At 34.4% G+C, this 22,564-nt stretch overlaps 1 protein-coding gene across 2 annotated transcripts in view; it reads right to left on the reverse strand.

Moving 5' to 3' along the window:
• Positions 1 to 307: 307 nt before the first annotated feature.
• The window catches only part of MRPS9 (mitochondrial ribosomal protein S9), a 34,017-nt gene continuing 11,760 nt past the window's right edge, over positions 308 to 22,564 (reverse strand). For both annotated transcript variants that reach the window (XM_064407996.1, XM_064407997.1), the window contains exons 3-11: positions 18,726 to 18,788; positions 18,612 to 18,642; positions 16,312 to 16,391; positions 10,006 to 10,088; positions 7,163 to 7,238; positions 4,298 to 4,466; positions 2,903 to 3,011; positions 1,912 to 2,081; positions 308 to 518 (exon numbers count right to left, since the gene is read on the reverse strand). In XM_064407996.1, coding sequence (XP_064264066.1) covers positions 427 to 518; positions 1,912 to 2,081; positions 2,903 to 3,011; positions 4,298 to 4,466; positions 7,163 to 7,238; positions 10,006 to 10,088; positions 16,312 to 16,391; positions 18,612 to 18,642; positions 18,726 to 18,788 — 873 coding nt within the window. In that variant the 3' untranslated portion in view covers positions 308 to 426. The remainder of the gene's footprint in view (positions 519 to 1,911; positions 2,082 to 2,902; positions 3,012 to 4,297; positions 4,467 to 7,162; positions 7,239 to 10,005; positions 10,089 to 16,311; positions 16,392 to 18,611; positions 18,643 to 18,725; positions 18,789 to 22,564) is intronic.

Raw genomic sequence — 22,564 nt, forward strand, 5'->3', positions numbered from 1 at the left:
TGTTGCTTATGCTCAGATACCTGCAAGGCACAAAGGGAGGCACACTGAAGATCTCCAAATACCTGGTTATGAGCTGCCTAGTTTCAGAATTTAAACTCCCAAATCATTAAACAAATAGACTGATTTTTAGAAGTTATAATCCACCAACAGTTTCCTAAATTGTTATTGACTTCATTGAAATTAAGATGCAAAGTTGGCACTTGGCGACTATTTTAGATTTAGCATTCCATCAAATTGCACCATGATTTTCCACAATTTTAAATAAATTTAGAGTTGTTTGTTGCTTTTTAAACAGAAGACATCATAATTATAAAGGGGGGAAAAAAAGTCTTTATTACTAAATATATTCATACAACACTTTTAAATCATAAATCAGTATGTTTTGAAATTGTGGTAGCACTTTGTCACTCTTTAAATACTCAAGTCTTATCGCTTTTTCCAGGTGAATTTCCGTCTGGGTCCCTCTTGACCAGGCTTTTTTCGTTCCTTCACACGTGGGTCAACTGTTAGTAATCCAGCTACAAGACACAGAAAAGCACCCATTTATTTACTGCCACTAGTTAATATTACAGGTATGCTACGTGTGAGCAAATAACTCTGACTTTCACTAAGAGTGTGATTTGTATGATCTAGAGGGCTAAAGGTTCAGAATCACAAAACACTGAGTGTCATCAGATCCTCTAACATTTAAACTTCTCTTTATTAACTGAACTTCATTCATATTTTCTTTCACACACCATTAAAACAACCACCCATTGTTTTTTATCTACCCATATTGCTTAGGCCCTGAAAGAAGTGGTCTCCAACCTTTTTTGATCATGCAGTCCTAACAGTGTTTTTGAGCATGTACTCCCAAATATATGTATTTATTCACTTATGAATTATATACAGCACATTCTTATTGAATCCCAATGGATCAGTTGCATATTCCCCATTCTGAAGACCACTGTTATGTGGTATATTTATATGTAAGTAAAAATACATTTATATATATCAATACACTTAGAAGTATATTTGGCAATGTCCCAGATATGTTCACAATTACCTGATCTCAGTAAAGATGCCATACTCATTACAATGTCTATTTACAAGGGTTTTCCCTGCAAGTTATACTTGCCAGTGTTGAAAAGGTACAGTCAAAGAAACTTGCTGCAAAGCATGAACACAGCTTTTGTTTCACGCCTGGCAATAGAGTGAAAAAAATCACAGCTATTCTGCCACTAATACAGGCAGGTATTCTTGCTACTAGTCCAGAAAGAGCATAGTTAAAAGCTCACTGTTCAGCTCACTGTGTTTGCTGAAAGAGCATTGACATCTCATCACCGAGAAGCATCAAATCCTGCAGTTATCTAAATAAATCCTATCTTATCCTAGGTAACTTGTAAACACTAAATACTGCAAGAAAGGAAACCCTTGGTTTGGCTAGTTGCATGCAGTATGTTGCTCTCTCTTCAAAGCAAACATTGCTCATTACTCTCTCTTCAAAGCCAACCCTCCAGCTCTTATGCTGGAGAAGAAAACTTTTTAAAACATGAACAAGACGTGACCAGCAAAATAAAACAAACCACAATCTTAGTATCTTACAGCTCACTAATGTCTGATCCAGATTTATTTAGTAGTGAATGCACACTCATGTTTTGTGATTCTATATTAAGGCAATATAAGCTGGTTAATAGACCTAAAAGAGGTCATGAACAGATGGAAAAACGCTTGAGAAGTCATCCAATATGTACACAAAGGATGCTAGGAAACAAGTGAAAACAGTCTATAAATCAATGCAGATCCCTTTCATATAATATACAAGGTTTCACTGGGATTATTTACTCAAATCTGATCCTTAATGATCCTTGTATTAATTCTGTTAATTACCAGAAACACATTAAGAAACATTGAAATCATTTCAATTCCTACCTTGCCTCATGAATTCCACCTCCTTTTCTGTCACAAAACTCCTTAAGGCTTTTGCAGAGGCTAAACGTATTGCTCCAGCCTGTGCAGATCTTCCTCCACCAGAGACTGTGCAAACCATATCATGTTTTCCAATTCTGCCAAGAAACTGGAAAGGGAACAATAACTGTTCCCTAAGGGAGAAAAAAATGAATAAAAAATAAAAAAATCATGTGCATAAAGTTCTATGCTATGCACATTTCTTATCATTGTATATTAAAAAAACATAGTTAACTTTTGGGCAGAGATCCAGAAAAACATTCATATCTCATCCAAATCAATAGGAAATTAGCAGCTAGGAGCATATTCCAACTGCCAGTGGTACATACTTTAAGTTCAGTTTACAACTACTTCTCTAAGGAAGCCAAGATCCGTCAGCTCTGGATATTGAAACTGAGCAACCTCTCTCTTTATTCTTGAGCTTAAAAATCATAATACCAAATAAAAATAAAAATCACATTAGGAATAGAAACTTTATGTCAGCCTAATGAGAAGTTTTCTCTATATCAGACTGTGCACATCCTCCAAAATTTGAAGCTTTATATGAAAAGCCTCACCTTGTTTGCTTCCACTATGTTACTGTATACCAACGTAATTACACATTCATGCAATTTGCAAATGTCTTGTGAAACACTTACAAATGATAATGCTCATTATTAATTTTTAAAATGAATTTCAAGCCCTTTCTAAGGGGACTAAAATTTGAACTATTAAACAGTCCATGCTCTCGGTTTTTTTGCATCCCTTCAGAAAATGTGAGGCAAGGAGCACAGAGCAAGGCTTGCCTGTCAGTAAACTCCTGAAAATTAGGAGGAAATTCAAGACACATTTGTATGAAACAGATAGTTGTACAGAGACAAGAACACAGAATCAACATAGCATTATGGCAGTATGGCATTACTTTTGCTGGAATAATTTAATTACGGTAAAATACAGTATTTCATAGTGCTCTCACCTGTCCTGCAGCACTGGGAAGTAATGTAAAATATCTATTCCATTCACTGTAATTTTTCCAGTCCCATTGTCATAAACTACTGCAGTAGCTCTGGCAGTTTTTCTTTTACCTTAAAGGAATTAAACCAAACCTTTTATGAGGCTTCAACATTCTCCAGAACTTCAAAAGCCCAAGTAGTTAAACAAATCTCATCACATTCACACAGTGCCAGCTGTTTGGTTTTACAGGCTGAGGTAAGAAAAAAAAATGCAAACAAAGAACAACTATCTTTTAATATATTTTAATTCACTGTCTGCTAAGTGGGGGAGAAGTCTGTGTTGGGAAACCAATCTACATCAGCACAAAGGAAGGAAGCAATCATTCTGATAAAGGAATTATGAAACAAATAAGACATTCTTCTTCATTTTGGGGGTGATGGGGCACAAACAAGACTGGTTTTGAACTTATTAAACCTGGTGGCTTTTCTTAAATCACACAGGTTGTGTGGCCATCAAATTTCATTAACTACTGTTCTGAAGACACTACTGAAAACCAGTGCAAATTAAATCACAGTCTGCTGCTCTCACATCTTTGTTGTCATGTAATCTTGAAGACAACCCAGGTAAAGGAGCTCTCTAGCCATTCTGCACCTCAAATTCTCTGTGACCTTTGTTCTTACTATCATCTGCTGCCTGCTGCATAATACCCACAATCTCTAAGATTCCTCTTAAATATACAGCATAAAGTGTGTGTGCACACATGCTTTGTCCAGAAAATCATCAGTATTTTCTACACATGTTGTTGTCACATTTTTTCTATGCAATCACTCATATCCCATATCCTATATTGCTTTCCAGCTGTGTGTCTCTCCAACGAAAACATAACAGCCCATGTTTAGAAGATACAGAGACCTTCATGGCTTTTGTCTGACATCCCCTGCATCTCAGTATGAACGATCAATATCCCATTATCCATCTCTGTCTCATATTTAGAAATTTCCTCTTCACATTTTCCTAGGTGTTTGTAAATATCCAAATGCCTTGCTATTTATTCTTTGCATCTTTGAAGTTCCCCTTTGCTGGACTGCCTACAGAAGGCATGATAAAGGTTACATACTAGTCTAAGCATGCCATTTTTATACTAAGCAACAACACTGTTACCTCCATGGAACTATTTATACTTGTTTGTGCAGTCCTCCACTCTTTATGTTCAGCAGTCAGCTCTGCCCAAAAACCAAAGTCCTTTTGTATCCTACAACCTGTAGGATACAAATGGAGTCCTGTTTACAGAACTATCACTGCATAAAAATACATATACAAGACAGATTATAGGAGTCTGAACCAAAAATGTGTACTTTCTGACCAGTCCATGTCATACAAAAGTCTGCATTGTTAGAAATCAGCTCGAAATGATTACCTTCCCCAGTGCTGAAGGCCACTCCTCGCTCGTCATGCTGCAAGGGCTCAATAACCACTTTCTGCAACTGCACAGGAACTTCTTTGGAAAACTTCTGTATATACTTCTCCTCGATGTCAGCACATGGCAATGCTACCAATTTTTCTAAGAGTTGAATAAATCTTGAATACTGCAAGACAACAAGACTTCATTGAAGTATGCAAGTGTAATTGCATTTGCGAAAACTTTCTATTTTTATTTAATGGATCTTTCCTACTTCACTTTTATTGATGATTTCTGACAAGATGACACTTTTGCACCCACATGCTGATTTAAGAACAGCATGCAGTTGCATCATTTCCTGTGTGACTGAAGACATCTAGTCCTTTCTTCAGAAAACAGTTAAACTTTACTCCAAAGCATAGCCAACCCCTTTTCAATACAGGATTACTGTATTAGAATGAAGTTCATCTCACTTAAAACAAAGGAAAAAAAACATTGGAGGGATGTCTTAATTATTTTATTATTGTCTTATTAAAATAGGAAAAGATTTTCACTTGCTTTTTAGTAAGTCAGCATATTGACTGATTTGGAAATAATTTTATTTCACTGAACTGAATCTCATAAATGATTATATTTCATAACATATACAAAAATGCCTATCTTTGGCTGTTCAAGCTGAGTTACTTTAATGTTTATGATTTCCTTTAAAACTGAACAATCAAGGTATTTAAAAATTCAAGAGATACTTGACTTAAAGGGCAACCTCTTGAAATAAATTATCCTTTGCTACTGTGTGGTTCTCCTTCCCCCTTATACCTCCCTCCAAAGTTCTTCAACATGTGATTAAAGAGTACACACCAGTGTGTTAACCCATTTGTACCAAAAGCTGGGATGCCCTGTTACCAAGTGTCACTGACAGGAGCTTCAGACAGCTGTCACTAGATATAAAGGTATCATACCATCAAGAATGGATTTTTCATATAGATATCATAACCTGATTTTTGAAGTGTTTTTTTTTTTTACTTACAAGTAGTTATTGCAAGTATTTGTTCCTCTCTCTTTTACAGTCTTCTGTAGAGTCTTCTCTAGCACAAAATTACTACTTTTCTTGTAACTTAATAGTAGTCCCTGGAACTCTGACACCACTTGAAAACTATTTTTACCTAACAATGACACAGACTTGTGGTGAAGCCTTTGAAGAGCAGAAATATGGAAATAAAAACATATAGAAATTACAGAGACTATAGAAGTAGAAAGCTTCCAACTGTTTTCACTTGGAGAGTGCAAAGGAAAAAATTCAATAACTCTGATTTTGTTTAATAATGTAAACACCACTGAAATTTTTGTTGCAGTGGTAAAAGGTAAGAATTTGAGCAGGAAAGACTGGCGGCTCATACTGAGACATTTGAAATGTATTTAAACAAGGTATTTTACTATAGACTCAGGCTTTGTGGTCTTACATGGGAGAGGCCAATATATAGAAGGGTTTAGTGTAGGCTTTTAGTTGGTTGGGTTTTTATTAAGTTTATTGCAATGTACTTTTACAGATGTAAAATGTACTAATGTACAGAATGTACTAAAACCAAGCAGTGAAGAACACCAAAATGTTTTGGTTTTGGTTGTACAAGTAGACCTGGCAGAGGAAAAGTAGCCATTCCAAATGCAGGAACTACTGAGAACACTGAGGTCTTAATGGCTTCTACTGCAAGTAAGGTAGAGAAAGTCTCCTGGGTATTATCAGGATGGAGAATTTACAACAACTACTTCTAACTTATGCTTATGGACCACAATCTGCTCAAGACCTTTTCACATCCCCCACAGACAAGGAAGCCATCACATGCCACTGTTCCAGATGACAACTGAGCAAAGGCATGTTTGCTGCTGTTATGCTATTTTTGCAAAGCTGTTGTTCACAGGACAGACAAGATTGAGGAACACTGCTTCTAGGTGAGAAAACACTTGGAATGTTCAGACAAATAGTTACATTCTCTGGTAGTGTCATATTCAAGCTTCCAAAAGCTGGCCACATAGACTGAACCTGCTGTTACAAAATCTAATGTTCTACAGGGAAAAGCTCTGAGTGAGGAAAAAAAGTGTATGACTATTAGGATGAATAGTCTTATCCCCAGAGATAGATGTAAAGGATGTCTCCAAACCTACAGTGATACAGTTTGCAGACACTGAGAAAGCTGCAAAACTCTCTTCTCTCCCACCATATTCATACCAAGGAGAATGTAACAGGAGATAACCTGTATCAAACTACAGATCTGCACAGATTTTTATCTTGTTTCTGTTATTTGATTGTGTAGTCAATCACTAAGAAAAAGGGCTCCTTATTTCTAGTAAGCCCTCTGGGATTTTTCTATCATTACCATGTAATCCTTAACATTAAATAACTTAACTCTGTGCAGGTTTACTATTGTACAAATCCATTGCATTTTCCCACGTTGAATATTTACCCCTTCTTTACAATTAGTAACAGAAGTTCTAGCCCTGGCTATTTTTCATCTGTAAGTACAAAAAATGCCTATTTATTTCTAAAATAAATTCTTATAACCCATTCCTGACCACATAATCAGATTACAGGAATGAGTACTCTAGACCTCACAATGTTGCCAGGAGAAAAAGTAAATTATGGTAATAACAATGGAAAGTTCTTAAGAGCATTGATATTTTTTTATCTAGCACAATACAGAACACATCACTTCAAAACAACATTAATATGACAGTGCTGTGAACATATACAGACTTCATGAGAAGACAGAAAACTCTTCTGAAGAGCACCTCCTTCTGAATAATACCTTTCCAATACCCAAAAGTGTACCCAGAGTCTGTATTTTTAAGACACAAGCCTCCTTAAGATTAGGAAGATTAATTACTTACATCATCATCTGACACTTTTTCTAACAACATTTCTTCCAATTCAATCTTAGTCAGCCATCTGCTGCCAGCCAGGTTTCTGTTTAAAATATCACATATATGCTTCATTTAATTAACCATGCAATTACAGTTACATCACAAAAGACCACACATTCAGTCATACTTCATTCAGAAATACATTTTCCATTACAAATGAATGCAGATCCCATTCCTAAAGTAAACATGAGAAGGCTTACATTGATTTTAAAAGACCTGCCTTTTGAAAGGTATGATAACTTCATGTATTGAATTAACCACATGACCATTATGAGTATCAGCTATGCATTATTCATATTATTGAAGTCAAAGATTGAGTTAGAGTAACACTGTAATAGGAAGTGATCTTCCCCCCAGTGTATGACTTATTTTTAAAAGCCTGCTGCCAGGAAAAATTTGGTTTACTAGCAGCAAAGAGCAAAATCAAAGGCAGAATGTTAAAATCAAATTCTTTTGCCACTGGTCTTTACTTTCCTGATCAATACAAAGAACGGCACTAGCAGTAAGCATAGTCAAAGTACTAACATAGCAGTGACACCCTGTGTTCTATCTACTGTGTAATCTTGAGCTGCTCAGCACAGTGACTGCACTGATAGCAAAAGCAAAAATTTCTAAGAAAACAGCCTCATACAGAGATGCTAAAGCAAAGAAAAACCAATGCTTGAAGTAAATATTTGAAATATATATGATATGAAGTGACCAACTAAACAGCCATAAAAATATATAAAAACATTATCAGGTAAATTTAAAGCAAAGGTGTAACTGGCTTCTTAATTCCTTACGATTTTTAGAAACTGTTTTCAGCAGCATGGAGGAAGCTGTGATTCAGTGAAACACTCCTTCTCTGAAGGTGTTTTTAAGGAGTACTACTTCTCAAGCATGCATATTAATACTTTTCTAAGTCAGGGCATGAGAAAGGATTATTTAGAAACAAGTCAGATTTTAACAATGATTTTAAAAAGCTTCCAATCTTGACAGACTCAAGTATATACATACATTTACATACTGTTACTTGCTATTTCAACTGAAGCTGGCAAAAATTTATTGCATGTGAAAACGTATAAACTTGAAGTAGCTCAGATAAGGTCCTAACCCTACAGTTAATATTACAGAATGGATTCACAATAGATTATTTTCTGGGGAAAAAAAAAAAAACCAAACCAAATTCCAAACTCCATGCCTCTCAAACAAAAAAAAAAAAACCCCAGCCCTTCCCATCAACCCTCTACCTATACGTAGGAGATAAATTATCCTATCCAGACTAATCTCAGAGGAAGTACCATATTGAGGTGAGAAGTAAGTATCAAAAATTCTTTAAATTCTCTGAGCTTTACAAACCTAACAGGGAAAAACCTTTAATCTCTGACTAGCTTTAGGTCGTTTTTCACATCAGTAAATCCACTGGCTGAGCTCTGTAAGGAGTCAGGCTATTTTTCAGCAGCATGCAGCAAGAAACTAAATTCATTTGTTTTCTTGTCTGCTCAGAACCTAACACAAATCTATAATAAAACATTCTGTGGGTCACAGAATGCTATTTATATCATGAAGAAACATGAACTTCTGTTATTTAAGAAACTGTAATAATCTCAGCAAATTAATTCTTTCTCTTCCTTAACATTAATAACAAATGGCTGAAATGAAGAAGTGACAAACCAACACGATGTGCTCCTGGAGCAATGCATAAATCTGGCTAGAAAATGCACAGCAAGAACAAAGATTAAAAACAACTTGGGACTGGGAAAAAAGTAACTATACAGAAAAGCCGTAAATGCCTAAACCAAAACTTTCTAGCTGCAGCCATTTCTTTTAAATACTTGCTTAACTTAATTTTCTAATATAAAATCCTTGCAGAAATCTCAAAAAGATCAAGACTACAGTCTAAGAGGTGCAAACAGTACCTAAAAGCATATCCTGACTGGATGCACCTAGAAACCAACAAATGTAGATTTCCCATAGCTTCTGGTTGGCATGGAGCTTTTCTGTCCAGTGGCTAACTAGGTGAAGGGCTTGCTGTGCATACCAGGGAAGTTAAAACAGAAAAAAAACAGACACTAAATTAAATTACTATTAGTGGTGATAATTAAAGAAAACCAGCCAAATGAGCTTTTCTAAAATTTTTAGGTTTTGATAATTTCTGTTCAGAGCCATTAGAAGAAGAATGTGAAATTAAGTATTTTGAGACTTAAATTTAAATATTGGTAAGCTAAAATATTCAAGAACTGTAATTAAAGACTATTAAAGAGCTCAGCATTAGGCCTTGAGATTTTAAAAGCAGGAACAATGTAGCTGGTACTTTAAAAGCTATACATACATAAAAGTATGTATATACTTGAGTGATTTTTTTATAAAAAGTTTACCTCTTTTTTTTTGAAATGCTTTAATAAAAGATAATTAGTTAGAAAAACTCATACAGAATATATGTTTTATATATATAAAAACATTCATATATATGAATACACATGTTTTATAATGAAACATAGAATTCTGGATATTTTCTGTTTATTTTCAAATCACACTTCAGAACTTTTATAAAGCAAAGAATATTGAAAGAGCAGAGAGTTTAAAGAGTAAGAGAAATAGATGGGGTTTCCCTGTTCTAACAATGAGAAGTGAGTGCTGCACACATATCTGGTAAAACTTTTCAACATGAAATTACCATACAAATATTACACAAGGAATAGAGCAAAAGCCTGAAAAGTGTTTGTGGAATAGAAGGCAGCTAGCATGGGGAACTATCAGAAGTGCCAAAACAGAATATGAAAGCACAATAAGAAAACTACTACCAATATTCATTTTAATTGGAAGCTTACCTTTTTTCCTTCTGAAGAGGAAGGTCTTGAGCTGTCAGTTTGTCTTGATGTTTCTGAACATTCAGAAATTTTTCATATGTTTCCTTAAATGTAAATGGAAGAAGTATTTAAATAGAGTTTTTCATTTAATATTTACATTTTACTACTTAAAACACATGTTTAAATGGCTTTACTCTTCAAACACTTAAAATACAGAGGTCAGAAAACAAGCAGAGCTCTGAAAAAAAAACCATGTGCAGTTCAAAATGATTGATTTTGAATTCTGCAACGGTGTTTTTTTCCTTCTTATATATATTTATAAAAAAAATCTCAACTGTATACAGAAAGACAACTACATTTGTATAATGAAGGCAACTCCAAACCATACTGCACAATAATTTCATCAGTGCATTCACATTTTGGTTTGACTTCCTCAAAATACTGACAAGGTTTAAGACGTATTTAATTTCATTTAGTTAGGATTTTTGTACATGTAGAAGCATCAGATTTACTGGTGGTCTCTATCAGTCACAACTTTTTACCTTACCCTGGCATGTCTACATGGATGGGTAGTTGCACATTTATCATAGTAAGCATTTCTGTTCTTTCAACTACGCAATGGACCTACTCTGAATTTTCACTATTTTAAAACAGTTTTCTCAAAATTCTTAGCTATATTATTATTTTCAAACAATGGTGTGACAGTGATTTAGTACTCCAAGAAAAAAGAAAAAAGAAAGGAAAAAATACTCAAAAAAGTCACAGTAAAAGTACTACAGAAGAAACACATTTTTAGGGGCTTTTTCAGTTCAGAAATTATGAAGACTACTTGTTCTAAAATAGAAGTTATAATACTCTTAATTACAAAAGAGATCAAAATGATGCTAAGATAAATAGGCTTATTTGGAGAAATAATTATAAATTATATTGAAACAACAGAACAGTTGTACTGCAACCAAGTACTTCTATGCTAAATAATTTATTTTCATTTAGGAGTGAAATAGAAAGCTTATAGTCACTTTCCTATACTGCGCTAATATGAGTTTTAGCAAATTCTACAGAGAAACAACAGTGTAAGAATCAGTGGGAACAAGAAATAATAGTTTGGGGATTTTTATTTTTATTACTTAGGAAAAAACACTCTGTGCTATCAGATATTAACTAATGAAATATTAGTTCTTAACATAAAACTGGGATTTATAACAGGATGCAGTGAAATATCTGCAACAGCTGAAAAATAACCAAAAAATAGAAGCCCCTTGCTTAGTTATAAACACCTACTGTTCATTTTTTCACTAATATAAAATACACCTGCACATACACTAAAAATATTTATACTAAAAATGTATGAACAAAGAACAGATTGTTATCTGAGCTGCACTCGAAGCATTTAAATAGGGACAACTCACTGAAGTCTCTGACGCAGGTCACTGATGACATTTTTAATGTCACAGTGGAACAAAATATTTTTTAAATAATTCCACAGCTAAAAATCTTGAAGTATGAAATCACTCACTTTTGAGACAGCACAAGAATTCATATATTATAGCAGCAAGCCATATTATAGCAGTATGCCTTTCAGAAACCCTTTCTCTTTCATGGGGTGATTGTAACAGATAGGAACTATGAAAAATTTTCAACTTAAAAAAAGTTTATTTATCCTCAAACACAGGCAACATTACATAGAAGAGCAGAAATCCTATTTTCAGGTATTTCGAAACTTTACGTATATAACCACAGTCCTCTAAGGAAACAAGATACAGTATTACTACTGTGGGCAAAATTTATGTCACATCACTCTAGTAATCTTAACAACTCCATTCACAGCTGACCATTAGGCTTCAAAAATTATTGCCTATACATTAAAAACAGACACAGTTTGGGTTAGAGAGCACGAGGTGTGCCTGCACCAAGCAACTTTTAGGTATCTGTAGTTAAGACATGGTAAAGAATGAGTATGGAAGCTTCTGTTTGGGACTACAGAGTGAGGGAAGAGAAGGGGAAGGAGGGCTGTATCTGTCCCTCAGCAAACTGGCAAGAGCTCAGCTGGAACAGTCAGAGATTGAATCTGATGAGCTCCATGAGTTTCTGCATTTGGAAGAAGTCAAGCCAGGCACAAAGATGATATTTTGGTGTCAGATGGTTAGAAGACGTACTGAGTTATTAGGTCTTATAAATGTGTATGGAGCTTTTTCACCTTACTGCTACTCTTGACTTACCTCTTGCCTTCAAAGGCACAGGGTGTCCCCACTCTACCTGCAAAAGCAGTCTCCTGTCTGCCTCCTCACAATCACCCATCCTCCTCCAATACATTCTGGCATACATATTTATTTACTGGTATGGTCAGCAAAAATACACGAACAGGAGTTCAACACAGTTACAATACAGTTCCTTAGAAAAGGACACAGGGAGGAAATCACAGCTGTGACCTTAAGACAGACTGACTACAGTCAGAATTGCTTCTAAACAGCAACTCAAGTATTTTCAGGTAACATGACACAAGTTAGAAGAAGACTTAAAGATTTTGTCATATTTGGAAACTATTGATAAACACAGCCAAATAAAATGAGATATGGGTTACCATCTACCACTTTTTACCCTAAGAAATTAATTGTCATTTACAATAACAAAAAGATTTAGAACAGCGGCAAGAATAAAATTTTCCTCAAGACCCTCCCTAGGTAATCCCAAAGAACACCAACACTCCACAGCCTGTTTAAGTTTTAAGAACGTGCACTTTTAAGAATTAAAATTATCTCTTTAAACTGTTCTGGTTAAATTACAGCAATCATGTCTATTCAGACAAAGAACCCTTTACACAGGAGATGAAGTCAAGCAACATTGAAAAGTAGCATTTTAAAGTAATTCCAAGTGTAAAAGAAGTGTTAAATATAATTTCCTACATATTTCTGGCAATGAAAGTGGACTTGCAACTCTTATAAAATTTTGGTCTGAAGTACTAAAAAAAAAAAATTGATGCATGTATCTTATCTCTGTATAGAGATAAAGCCAACAGACTGAAAGAACCACTCACGTGTGAAGTAAAGTATGTGGATGAGCCTTTGCAAAATCAGGAATCACATGTAATGCCCAATAATTTATCTGACAAATCTTCACTCCCCAACGGCTAAAGAAAGCTTCTGAAGACACACTTGCTTTTTCAAAGCTGGCAGGTGAAGATTTTACTAATCACTTGAGGATTCAATAGTCCAATTCATGACTGTACACATCTGTGTGCCTTGTAAACTCAGCTATTACACAATCAAAATAGCTGATTTTACAAGATTGACTATATACTGAAATGCTTCCATTTCCAATCGAGAGATCAAATTTCAGATCTCTACAAGGACACTTAAAATAACAAAAAATATTTTACTCTGCATTAAAAATAAGGAAGAAATCAGCAAATGAATACCTAAAAGAGATTTTTAAGGGGAAAAAATTCTATTAACATTAAATTTAAGATATGCTGCAGAGCCCACATTTTACCTCAGCTTGCACTTTACTTTGTTTCTTGTGTTTTGAGTTCAGCATACACTTTGAATGGTTTTAAGTTTTGGAATATTTTTGAGAGTTAAAATGCTCAATTGTTAGAGTATTTACCTCAATCCATAAACCCTGATATTTCTAAAAAATGTACATGCATGATTACATGGAATTACTATTTTCCTGTGCACAATGGTATGAAGATACCATTTTGTCTTGTTCTGCACATTACAAAATTGTATTATTCTAAAAAACTTCTAAGTGAAATGATGATCAAATGCACTATCAAACATTTGCAAAATGGTGTTTCAATAAACAGTCTTTTGTATATCAGAAGAAAAATAACTTGTCCTTTTCCCTACAGCTAAACTTTATTCAACCAGCAGAATAAAAACAATAATGCATGTAACAAATATCTTGTATGATAGTTCAGTTCATATTGAAAGCCAAACATGTATATTGGCAATTATAATACATACAAAGTTAGTTTATTTTCCATAAGTGGACAATATTTTTTATAAGCACTAACAAAACAGTAACGCTATGCCCAGTTATATAACTAACAGGTAATAAAATTCAAGTTCCACATGAGCCTATGTAATTTATGGCATAGAAGTTTAAGCTAAATAGTATGTTTATCCTGTTTATTAGATTTAATGTAGCAACTTAAATGACATCTTCAAATCGGATTGATTACTTACACTAGGCTGTATTAACATACAACTCTTTTCTGAACAAATTAATTAGCTTTGAGACTTAGGAATACATTTTGTTAAATACACATTAGTTTAATAAGTGGTTAAGACAATGTTGGGAATTTCATGCAGATTTTTGGCTTTCATTTGGCCAACTTGGAAAAAACCCTGTTAAATCTCACTTAATGGATTTACATTTATAGAAGCCTATTTAATGAAAATATTCAGAAACAGTTGAAGAACACTCAGGTATCTTATACTAATGAAAAATGCATTTGTCAAGGCCATTTGTTTGAAGGTGGTTGCCACGCTCTTAGAAACAAAACGCGCACTATACTTTCAGAGATTTCCAAGCCAAGCTTGCACACTCTAACTGCTAGGAAGAGCTAAAAATAAACTTGTGCTCCTTGTAAAATTTGTAATTTCTTCATTATGATGGAATGCAACAAAACATCTTGCCCTTGGGTTGCTCTGTTTCAGCCAAAACAAATGCAAATGGCTTGTCAGATGACAGCTGTTTGATAAGGCTCCTCTACAAGACCTGCATGCTTTACTTTTTTCCGTGAAACTTGGGATGAAAGGCAGAAGGCAGGAAGAGAATTAATGTAGCATACAGTCTAAAGGCAATGCTACAACCGTGATTAAGTAGAAAAGTTAAAAGGCACAGATTTTCCACAGCCTTGCTGCGTGCAACCCATCCGTGTAACAAGTTGACAGGCCTAGCGCGTCAGCTCCATCATCCTCTCCGACAGCTAAAACGCAGCACTGCATCCCTTTTCAGAGAAAATTTGCGTCTGCACCATGAAGCGTTGTACATTATTTCTTAGCACTGCAGGGGGCTCAAGTCCATATGGAACCTTCACAAATATTACCACAGATCAAACCAGCGGCGTTTCGAGGCAGATTTGACATACCTATTTAAATGAACAGCAGGGGTCCTCGGGCTGCCTCGGGCTGTGCAGGAGAAAACCTCTGTGGAAAGCCTATGCTGCAGCTCCATTACTCAGCAAAGACACTCTCTACATTTATCATTCATTTCATTTCTGCCAGGGCAAGAAGCTCATTTGCCCAAGGTCAACAACAAAAAAAAAAAAAGAAGAAAAAAAAAGTGGGGGTGTTTTTTATTCTCCCAAAGAAATAAATGTACCTGACAAGAGGGGATTTTGTCCTTTGGGTACACAGAACTCAAAAAAATATCAGATCATTCTAATAAAAACACTATACTCAGTAAAGCTGTGCACTGAATTTGTGACCATAAAGTTTGTTTTTCTGACAACTGACTAACCTCAGAACTAACTTCTTGAAACTATCTAATGAGGAAACAAAATCTGATGTGAATATCTAAATAAATATTTCTCCATTATTACATTATACATTATTAATGCTTTTGTCTTCTATAAGTACATGTGAGAAACACTAATGTTTTCCCATGAACACCTCTAAAGATGCAGATAATGCTTGTGCTACTGATGATCACAGATATGAAAGGTCTGTTCACAACCCATGCCAAGACTCAGGGAGGGTCTAGTGGTATTCTATTAGATACAGCTTTTTTCATAAAGGTAAAAGATGCAGATCCTTTACTCCTGGAACCATATTAATCAGAAAAAGCCTTAAGTTTGCATGAATGGAACCATCTTAGAAAAATCAATTAAGCAGTTTAAATGCAAATTTTCTTCACACTAAATGTCAGCACAAATAACATTTCCTATAGCTTTGCCCTTCACAGAGGAAAAAAAAGAACTATTTTTTATTCTACAATGAACTTTGCTAGAACTAGCCATTTTTGTTGTATGTGCATTCTCCACTACTAATCTTTTGCTACCAAGTAGACAGAGACACTACAGGAAACTGTTCAGACTATTCAAAACCAGTCCATATTCAAAACCAGTCCATAGTCAAAACAGTAAAATGAACCAAAAATTAAAGGACAAACTGTTACGTAGTGTGTTCTCTTAAATGTGACATAAAAAAGTCCATAATAATGAATACTGTGACACAAAAATATACATTGCATGTAGCTTCAGTGGTGATATTATGGCCTACTGTGAAAACATAACTAGACCCAGGAGCTCATGAGTGGCACCTCTAGAATAACATGCACTTGATTGGAGCTGACATTATTTATTCTAGATAACATACTTACATGCATTAATGAATAATACGACTGCTTGCCAGTATAAAAGAGGAAGTGAAATGGTCGGCCATCTTCTCCCCACTGGATTTCTAAAGGAAGGCAAGATTAGACAAGAAAGCAATATACAATCACTAAAGAAAAAAATCCCTTGTATCTAACAGCAGTTATAAAACTATTCCATAATACTGATTGTATTTTTAAATATCAGAGAACAAAGACATTTTACAGGTGTTCAATCTGTCTGGAAACCTTATAGTCTAGGCAATCTTTTTTAAAGCTAATCCCCCTCTGCAATTATAAAATAATATTTAACATTATGATTGTAAATAATATTTTACATAAGGAAATCCCTCATGTACAACTCTAAAAGATTGTATAGGTGGTATTACAAATAGAAATATACATTTTAGTGTAAAAAGAAGTACATTGGAAAGTGAAAGATTAGCAGCTCTGACAAAAACAGTGCTTAAACAAAGAAGGTTTTTATTAGCATAATACATCTAAGCTAAACTAAGTGTCTGTACACTTGTCTTTTGTGGGCAACAACCATATTCAGAACTTGGGTGACTTTGGAACTCGTTTGTGTTATTACATTTGGGATATTTAAATACAAAGATCTATCCTACAGTTCATATAATTAGTTCAGCAAGAAAACAAATGTTTCATACTCATTCAGCATATCCAGCGTCTTTTATTCATTGCAAAATATTATTTAAAGTCAAATTTCAACTTTGGAGGAAAAAAAAGGCAAACTTAGATAACATAACAAAGATCCCTTTCAAACAAAGAAAAATTACAAAAATAAAAACCTGAGACCTTTTTACAAATTGAACTGCAGAGAAAGCCACAGCCATTTTATCCAGTGAAGTTAATTAAAGCTATCTGTAAAGTAAAGGCAAAGATAAGACTCCAGGAACCTGTCTGATAAGCACAATACAAACATCAAGATATATATACATTCAGAAGCTGAATGTAAAGATGCAAAACTTAGCAGAAAAGAAAGAATACAGGGGACTTTTACCCACATATACTACTAGTGTGATTTTCCATATATGAAGTTGTGAAACCATATTTTGTTGGAAAAACTGTTGTGAAAACTTTCCAAAGTATAAATTTAAAGTTTTTGTACTTCAAAGTTATTGAAGACACAATATATTGATGAGACAAAGCTGCCTTAAGAGATACTTACTGAATGTGTTATTTTTAGATATAAATACAAGACTAAACATTTATACTAATTTGTTCTTACAGTCCTCAGGATATTGCTAGCATTTCAAAGAATGCTTTAGTCCTAAAAGCATATAGAATAGTAGCTTAGTTCTTCTATAACACAGCCTTTGGATTTTAAAACTGTTACATTATTAACTCTCTCCTACCTTTTCACCTTCTACTTTTTTACTTCACAGTACAGGGAAGTTGAAAAATAAGGCATGATACCATTTAAAAGCTGAAAATCCACAATTTCAGATAGTTTTGACTGCTTTCCAAAGACACGAAGTCTCCCAAAAAACAAGTATCAATTATTCCAGCACCAGGAAAAAAGACGCAAAATTTTAAGATTTTAATGATAATCAGAAATGTTTATCAGGGACCTGATAGCTCAGTGAATGTAGAATTTCACACCCATGCTAGTTCATACCAAATACTAGTCAAAACCAGACAACAGGTTTTGACCTTATCTTTCAAATGTTCTATTTAAAATCAAATTGTTGATTTTAGTGAACTGACCAACATACTGGCACATCACTGACATCTGGGACTCAGTACGGTGTCTCAGGAGCAAGACAAAAGAAGTATGGACAGACATGTAGAGTTAGGACTTTAAGGTCAAATAACTGATTAGGAGTGGCTCCACTCTGCCTATTATTTGAAAAAATTCAAACCTGTAATTTTTAATCTTGTAGAGCAGCAAAGTTACAAAGAAAACTTTTGGTTTAGAATAGAAGTAATGAATATTTTATGGAGGTGATAGACAGCTGACAAAAAGCTACTGAATGTAACAAAAGGGTTTCCCATGACTTCAAGAGATTCTACACATCATTCTATTTATTGCTTATTTTTAAACAATGAAAAACATTTATCTTAGTAAATGCAATTTCTGAGAACATCAGAGCTGATATACACCGATAATAGATCAATAATTTTTATCCTAAAACCCAGAATATCAGAATAGACTTTTACTGCTCATGTCTTATCAGTCATTAGGAACGTATGGAAAAGAGCCAAAGAATCCATAAAAATAAGAAATTCTACATATGCAACAATCCTAATACTTAGAAATAATAAAATAAGTATCCAAGAACACTTACTTCTCTGCTCTGGAAAAACTTCATTAGGATGCTGTAAATAAATGAAAAAATATCAGCAAAAGGAAAAAGTTATTCAAAATAATAGTTACTCAGAAATGTAACAAGAAATCCTACCTTCATCAGAGGTCTGGCTTGTTTGTCGAATAAGCCAGAAGGAAAGAGATAGGCAATAGCTCTCTGAAAACAAGAAGAAAGATCTCGTATGTGACTTTTTTCCCACAAAAGCATCATCAAAAACATTCATTACGTACTTTCTTATGCAAAAAAAATAGCATAACTTTTGTACAGTAGGCAACCAAATCAGTAAGAACAAATGACACATATGTGATGTGCTGAAAAGCAGATCATTTCCTCTGGAATCATCAGAAGTAAAACCTCATTCTGAAGCTGTACTCTCCTGCATCAGAATGAGTGAACTTTCTTCTGTCCAATTTAGTTTTGGTAGAATGCATTTATCATAACTTACCAGAACTATTCAAGTGCAAAGGCCACCTTTATATGCAATGATTTTCCAGTAAAATTTCAAGTGCTGTGACTTCCAGAGGAAATCACAACACTTATCTATTTATCTTTCTGAAAATATCAGTGCTTGCTAACAGTGCCTACTGACAGACCAAGCATAGAAATTTTATTTAAGGCAACAGGAAAAAGCCAAATCTTAAACATTTAGAATCCCACTTTCTTCAATTTCCAGACATAGTTTCCTCAAGTCTGAAAAGCCATGTTTGTTGTGGCAGTAATAGCTATTTTAAATAGCCTAAATAAGCATTTCATTGATCACTGCATTTGGAAAGAACTGTGAATCACTAAAATCTTTGCTGAACTTGAACTAACTGCCCAGAGAAGACTCAAGTGACATCTTTTTTTTTTCTCCCTTAGATATCTGAAGGTTTGATAAAACACTTTAGAAAAAAATGCAACATTTAGTACACACTTATTGTTTACTCTTTTCACTAAGTACAAGGTACATACTTGATTTTTACTTAATCAATATTTACCAGTATTTACGTGATATATAAAATGAGCATTATTTGCCTACAACAAATGAAGGTAGTGTATCAATATTCCAAACCATTCTGGCCAAAATGCAAGGCAAAGCAACTTACAAAGTTAAGCCCTGACACACATTTCTGTTCAATATCATCTTACTCTTCCTCTTCAATGTAACTAAACCATAATTTAATAATGCAAAAACATGCATTTGTCACAGCTGTTTAACTTGTTTGTAAAAACAAACCAGAAAAATCCAGCCACCAAAAGCTCCCAGATGTAGGAGTCTGGCAAATGTAACCAACTTCAGACAGTGGGCAGCAGAGATTCAGACAGAAATACTGTGCTTGTACAGTAAAACGGACCAACCAAATAAACCCTTCTGGCAGTGGCCTCATTTATATTTCCATTAGACAGCACAGAAAAGTAGAATTACAATAAAATCTGAGTTTAAAATCTTCTCTCAAGAAGAATGGCTCTTTGTTAGTTAGGCTACCTTAGGGCTATTACTTACTGATAATTTTTTCCATAGACTTGGAGTGCTTTGTCAGTGCTTCAACGGATTTAATATGCATGGAGTGTAAAAAGACCTAACCTATTACTTTCATTAATCCCCTACTGGTATTCTGAACAGAAATTTTCAGAATTCTGAAGCAAACAAAAGGCTTAACTTGATTTTATAAAACGGTAATTTTGTTTCTCTTAGTGACTACTGTATTCCCATTTGTTAGTCAATGGGCATTTTATGCATACACACAGTAGGTGAACACCTATTTATGAACAAATGGGGATTAATTATGATGACAAGAGAGAAATCTACTGTGAGCCAAATGATGTTAAACCAACACCTTATATAATATATTAAAAGAAATTATTACAGGGTCCCGAGACTGCCTGTATGTGTATTTAAGACATAATCTTTATACAAGCATTTCCAGAATCTCAGCCAAAACAGTTACTGTAACTGTGACACCTTAATAAATGCCAAACATAACAATTTAACATCTACAATGAAAAAAGTAGCTGCCATCTGAGACCTTCTACATCTTGGAAAGTTTATTTTATTGCTAAGTGTATACTCATGTCTTTCACACTACAGTATGAACACACACTGTATTAAGAAATCCTAACATCTACTCTCAGATTTCCACACAACAACTAACTAAAGAAGAATGGCTCATTTTATAAACTTTTTTGTTGTTGTTGCAGAATGGAAATAAATAGTCTGACTTCTCCCTTTTGTATGGGAAAGTAAACAAGGATGAACTATCCTGGAATGCAACAGATTTCAGTTCAGCTTTATTCAGAATTTTCTTCTTAATTTTACACAGCTAGGTTCTCAGGCTGTACTTTACCAACGACATATAAAGTCAGACTGCTTCTTGGGAACTTCATCTACAGAAGCTGATTTTGTCTATACAAATGTTTCATTTTTGTAGAAAAGAAATATTTTTTAAAAATCCTGTACTAGCAATATAAAAAGATGGTGAATCAATCTGAGGAATTACATGAGAATTAGTCTCTCCAAACTGCAGCTGAAGCACATAACCATGAAATCATTTTCCTGAAACCTTTTTAAAATGTCTTCAGATATGGAACATAGGTTTCCCTTCATGAATTTCCAGGTCTCAAACCAAAATTCCATAGAGAATTAGCTGCATGTTAGTTGCATTTTCCTGAACAGAAAAAAGCAGGTGAATGTTCCTCTTAAAACTTTATAATCAAGGTGTAAATGCTAACAGTAAAGTTCCCAAGAAACCTTTACATTTAACTGCAGTTTCCCATTCCAGAAGTGGTTTTGACCACAAGGGTCCTGGCCCATACCCTTTTTTTAGTGCTTATTTGGATTTGAACTCCAGATTAAAGAAACTATTGTGCTGGATGTGAAAAACTACTTTCTCAGTGTGATCATGTCAGCTATAGAAGATATATTCCCCCCATTCTAGACTCCACAGGTTCTGGGGCTGCTATTTCACATTCTGTTTGATAAACCACACTGTTGCCACAGTTTTTGGAAATCAACCACAAATTTCTAAAAGTGAAACACCCATAATTATTTTCAGGAGAATCCCAATTAAAAATCCTGGTACTTAATAACACAATAGTATTTCCAAAAATAACTACATAAATTACTTGAAAAAGGGTACAGTCTGCTTCTGCTATGAGTTATTAAAAAAATTAGTCATGTCTTTTAAGGATTTGAACATCTTTCATTTTGAATTTCACTGTTGATCCACAGAGAAGAGGAAAATACCCAGTAGTCACACCTTTAAAAAGAGCAGATCATAATGAACACGTTAGTAACAAGACAGTTTGTTTACATCTGACATTTCTTAAACTGTACAATAGGTAAACTTAACTTTCCTGTACCAAACTAAAACAAATCCTGCTAATATTATCATTTGTTGAGGGACCAGAAGAGTCAGTATACTGCCCACAGGATGAAAATGTCTTTCACTTGCAGTTTTAAATTTGAATTCAAGCCAGTTGGAATAACAAGTACAACCTAACATCCCTATTAAGGAAAAAACCCAAAAACCAGAGAAACCCAAAAAATCTGGCATTCCTTCAAACACACAAACCAATTAATTAAATAACCTGTCCAGCACTGCATATGTATGTCATGTAAATTCAGTGTACCTGCCACATCCTCACCCTTTTTCCTCCCTGTGGATGTTGCACATCTGACTTCTGATCATCCTTTCCTTTCTACCACCTCCCTACAAGCCAAGAAGTTGTTTGCTTATTTTCTCACACATCAGAGACTAACTCTGCATCAAACGAGTTCAGCTGGGTCAGTAAGAGTTACTTTTTCTTTTGCTTTTTTTACCCAATGTCTTGAGAAACTAAGAATTCAATACTTCAATTCAAATTGAGGTGACTGAGCCATATTGGGATAGGAGACTTCAACAGTTCAGTTCCCCAATCGGTCTCGCTCATTTTTATTGAAGCTCAAACACAAA

The sequence above is a fragment of the Passer domesticus genome, chromosome 2 (genome assembly GCF_036417665.1).
Source record: "Passer domesticus isolate bPasDom1 chromosome 2, bPasDom1.hap1, whole genome shotgun sequence".
Taxonomy (NCBI): domain Eukaryota; kingdom Metazoa; phylum Chordata; class Aves; order Passeriformes; family Passeridae; genus Passer; species Passer domesticus.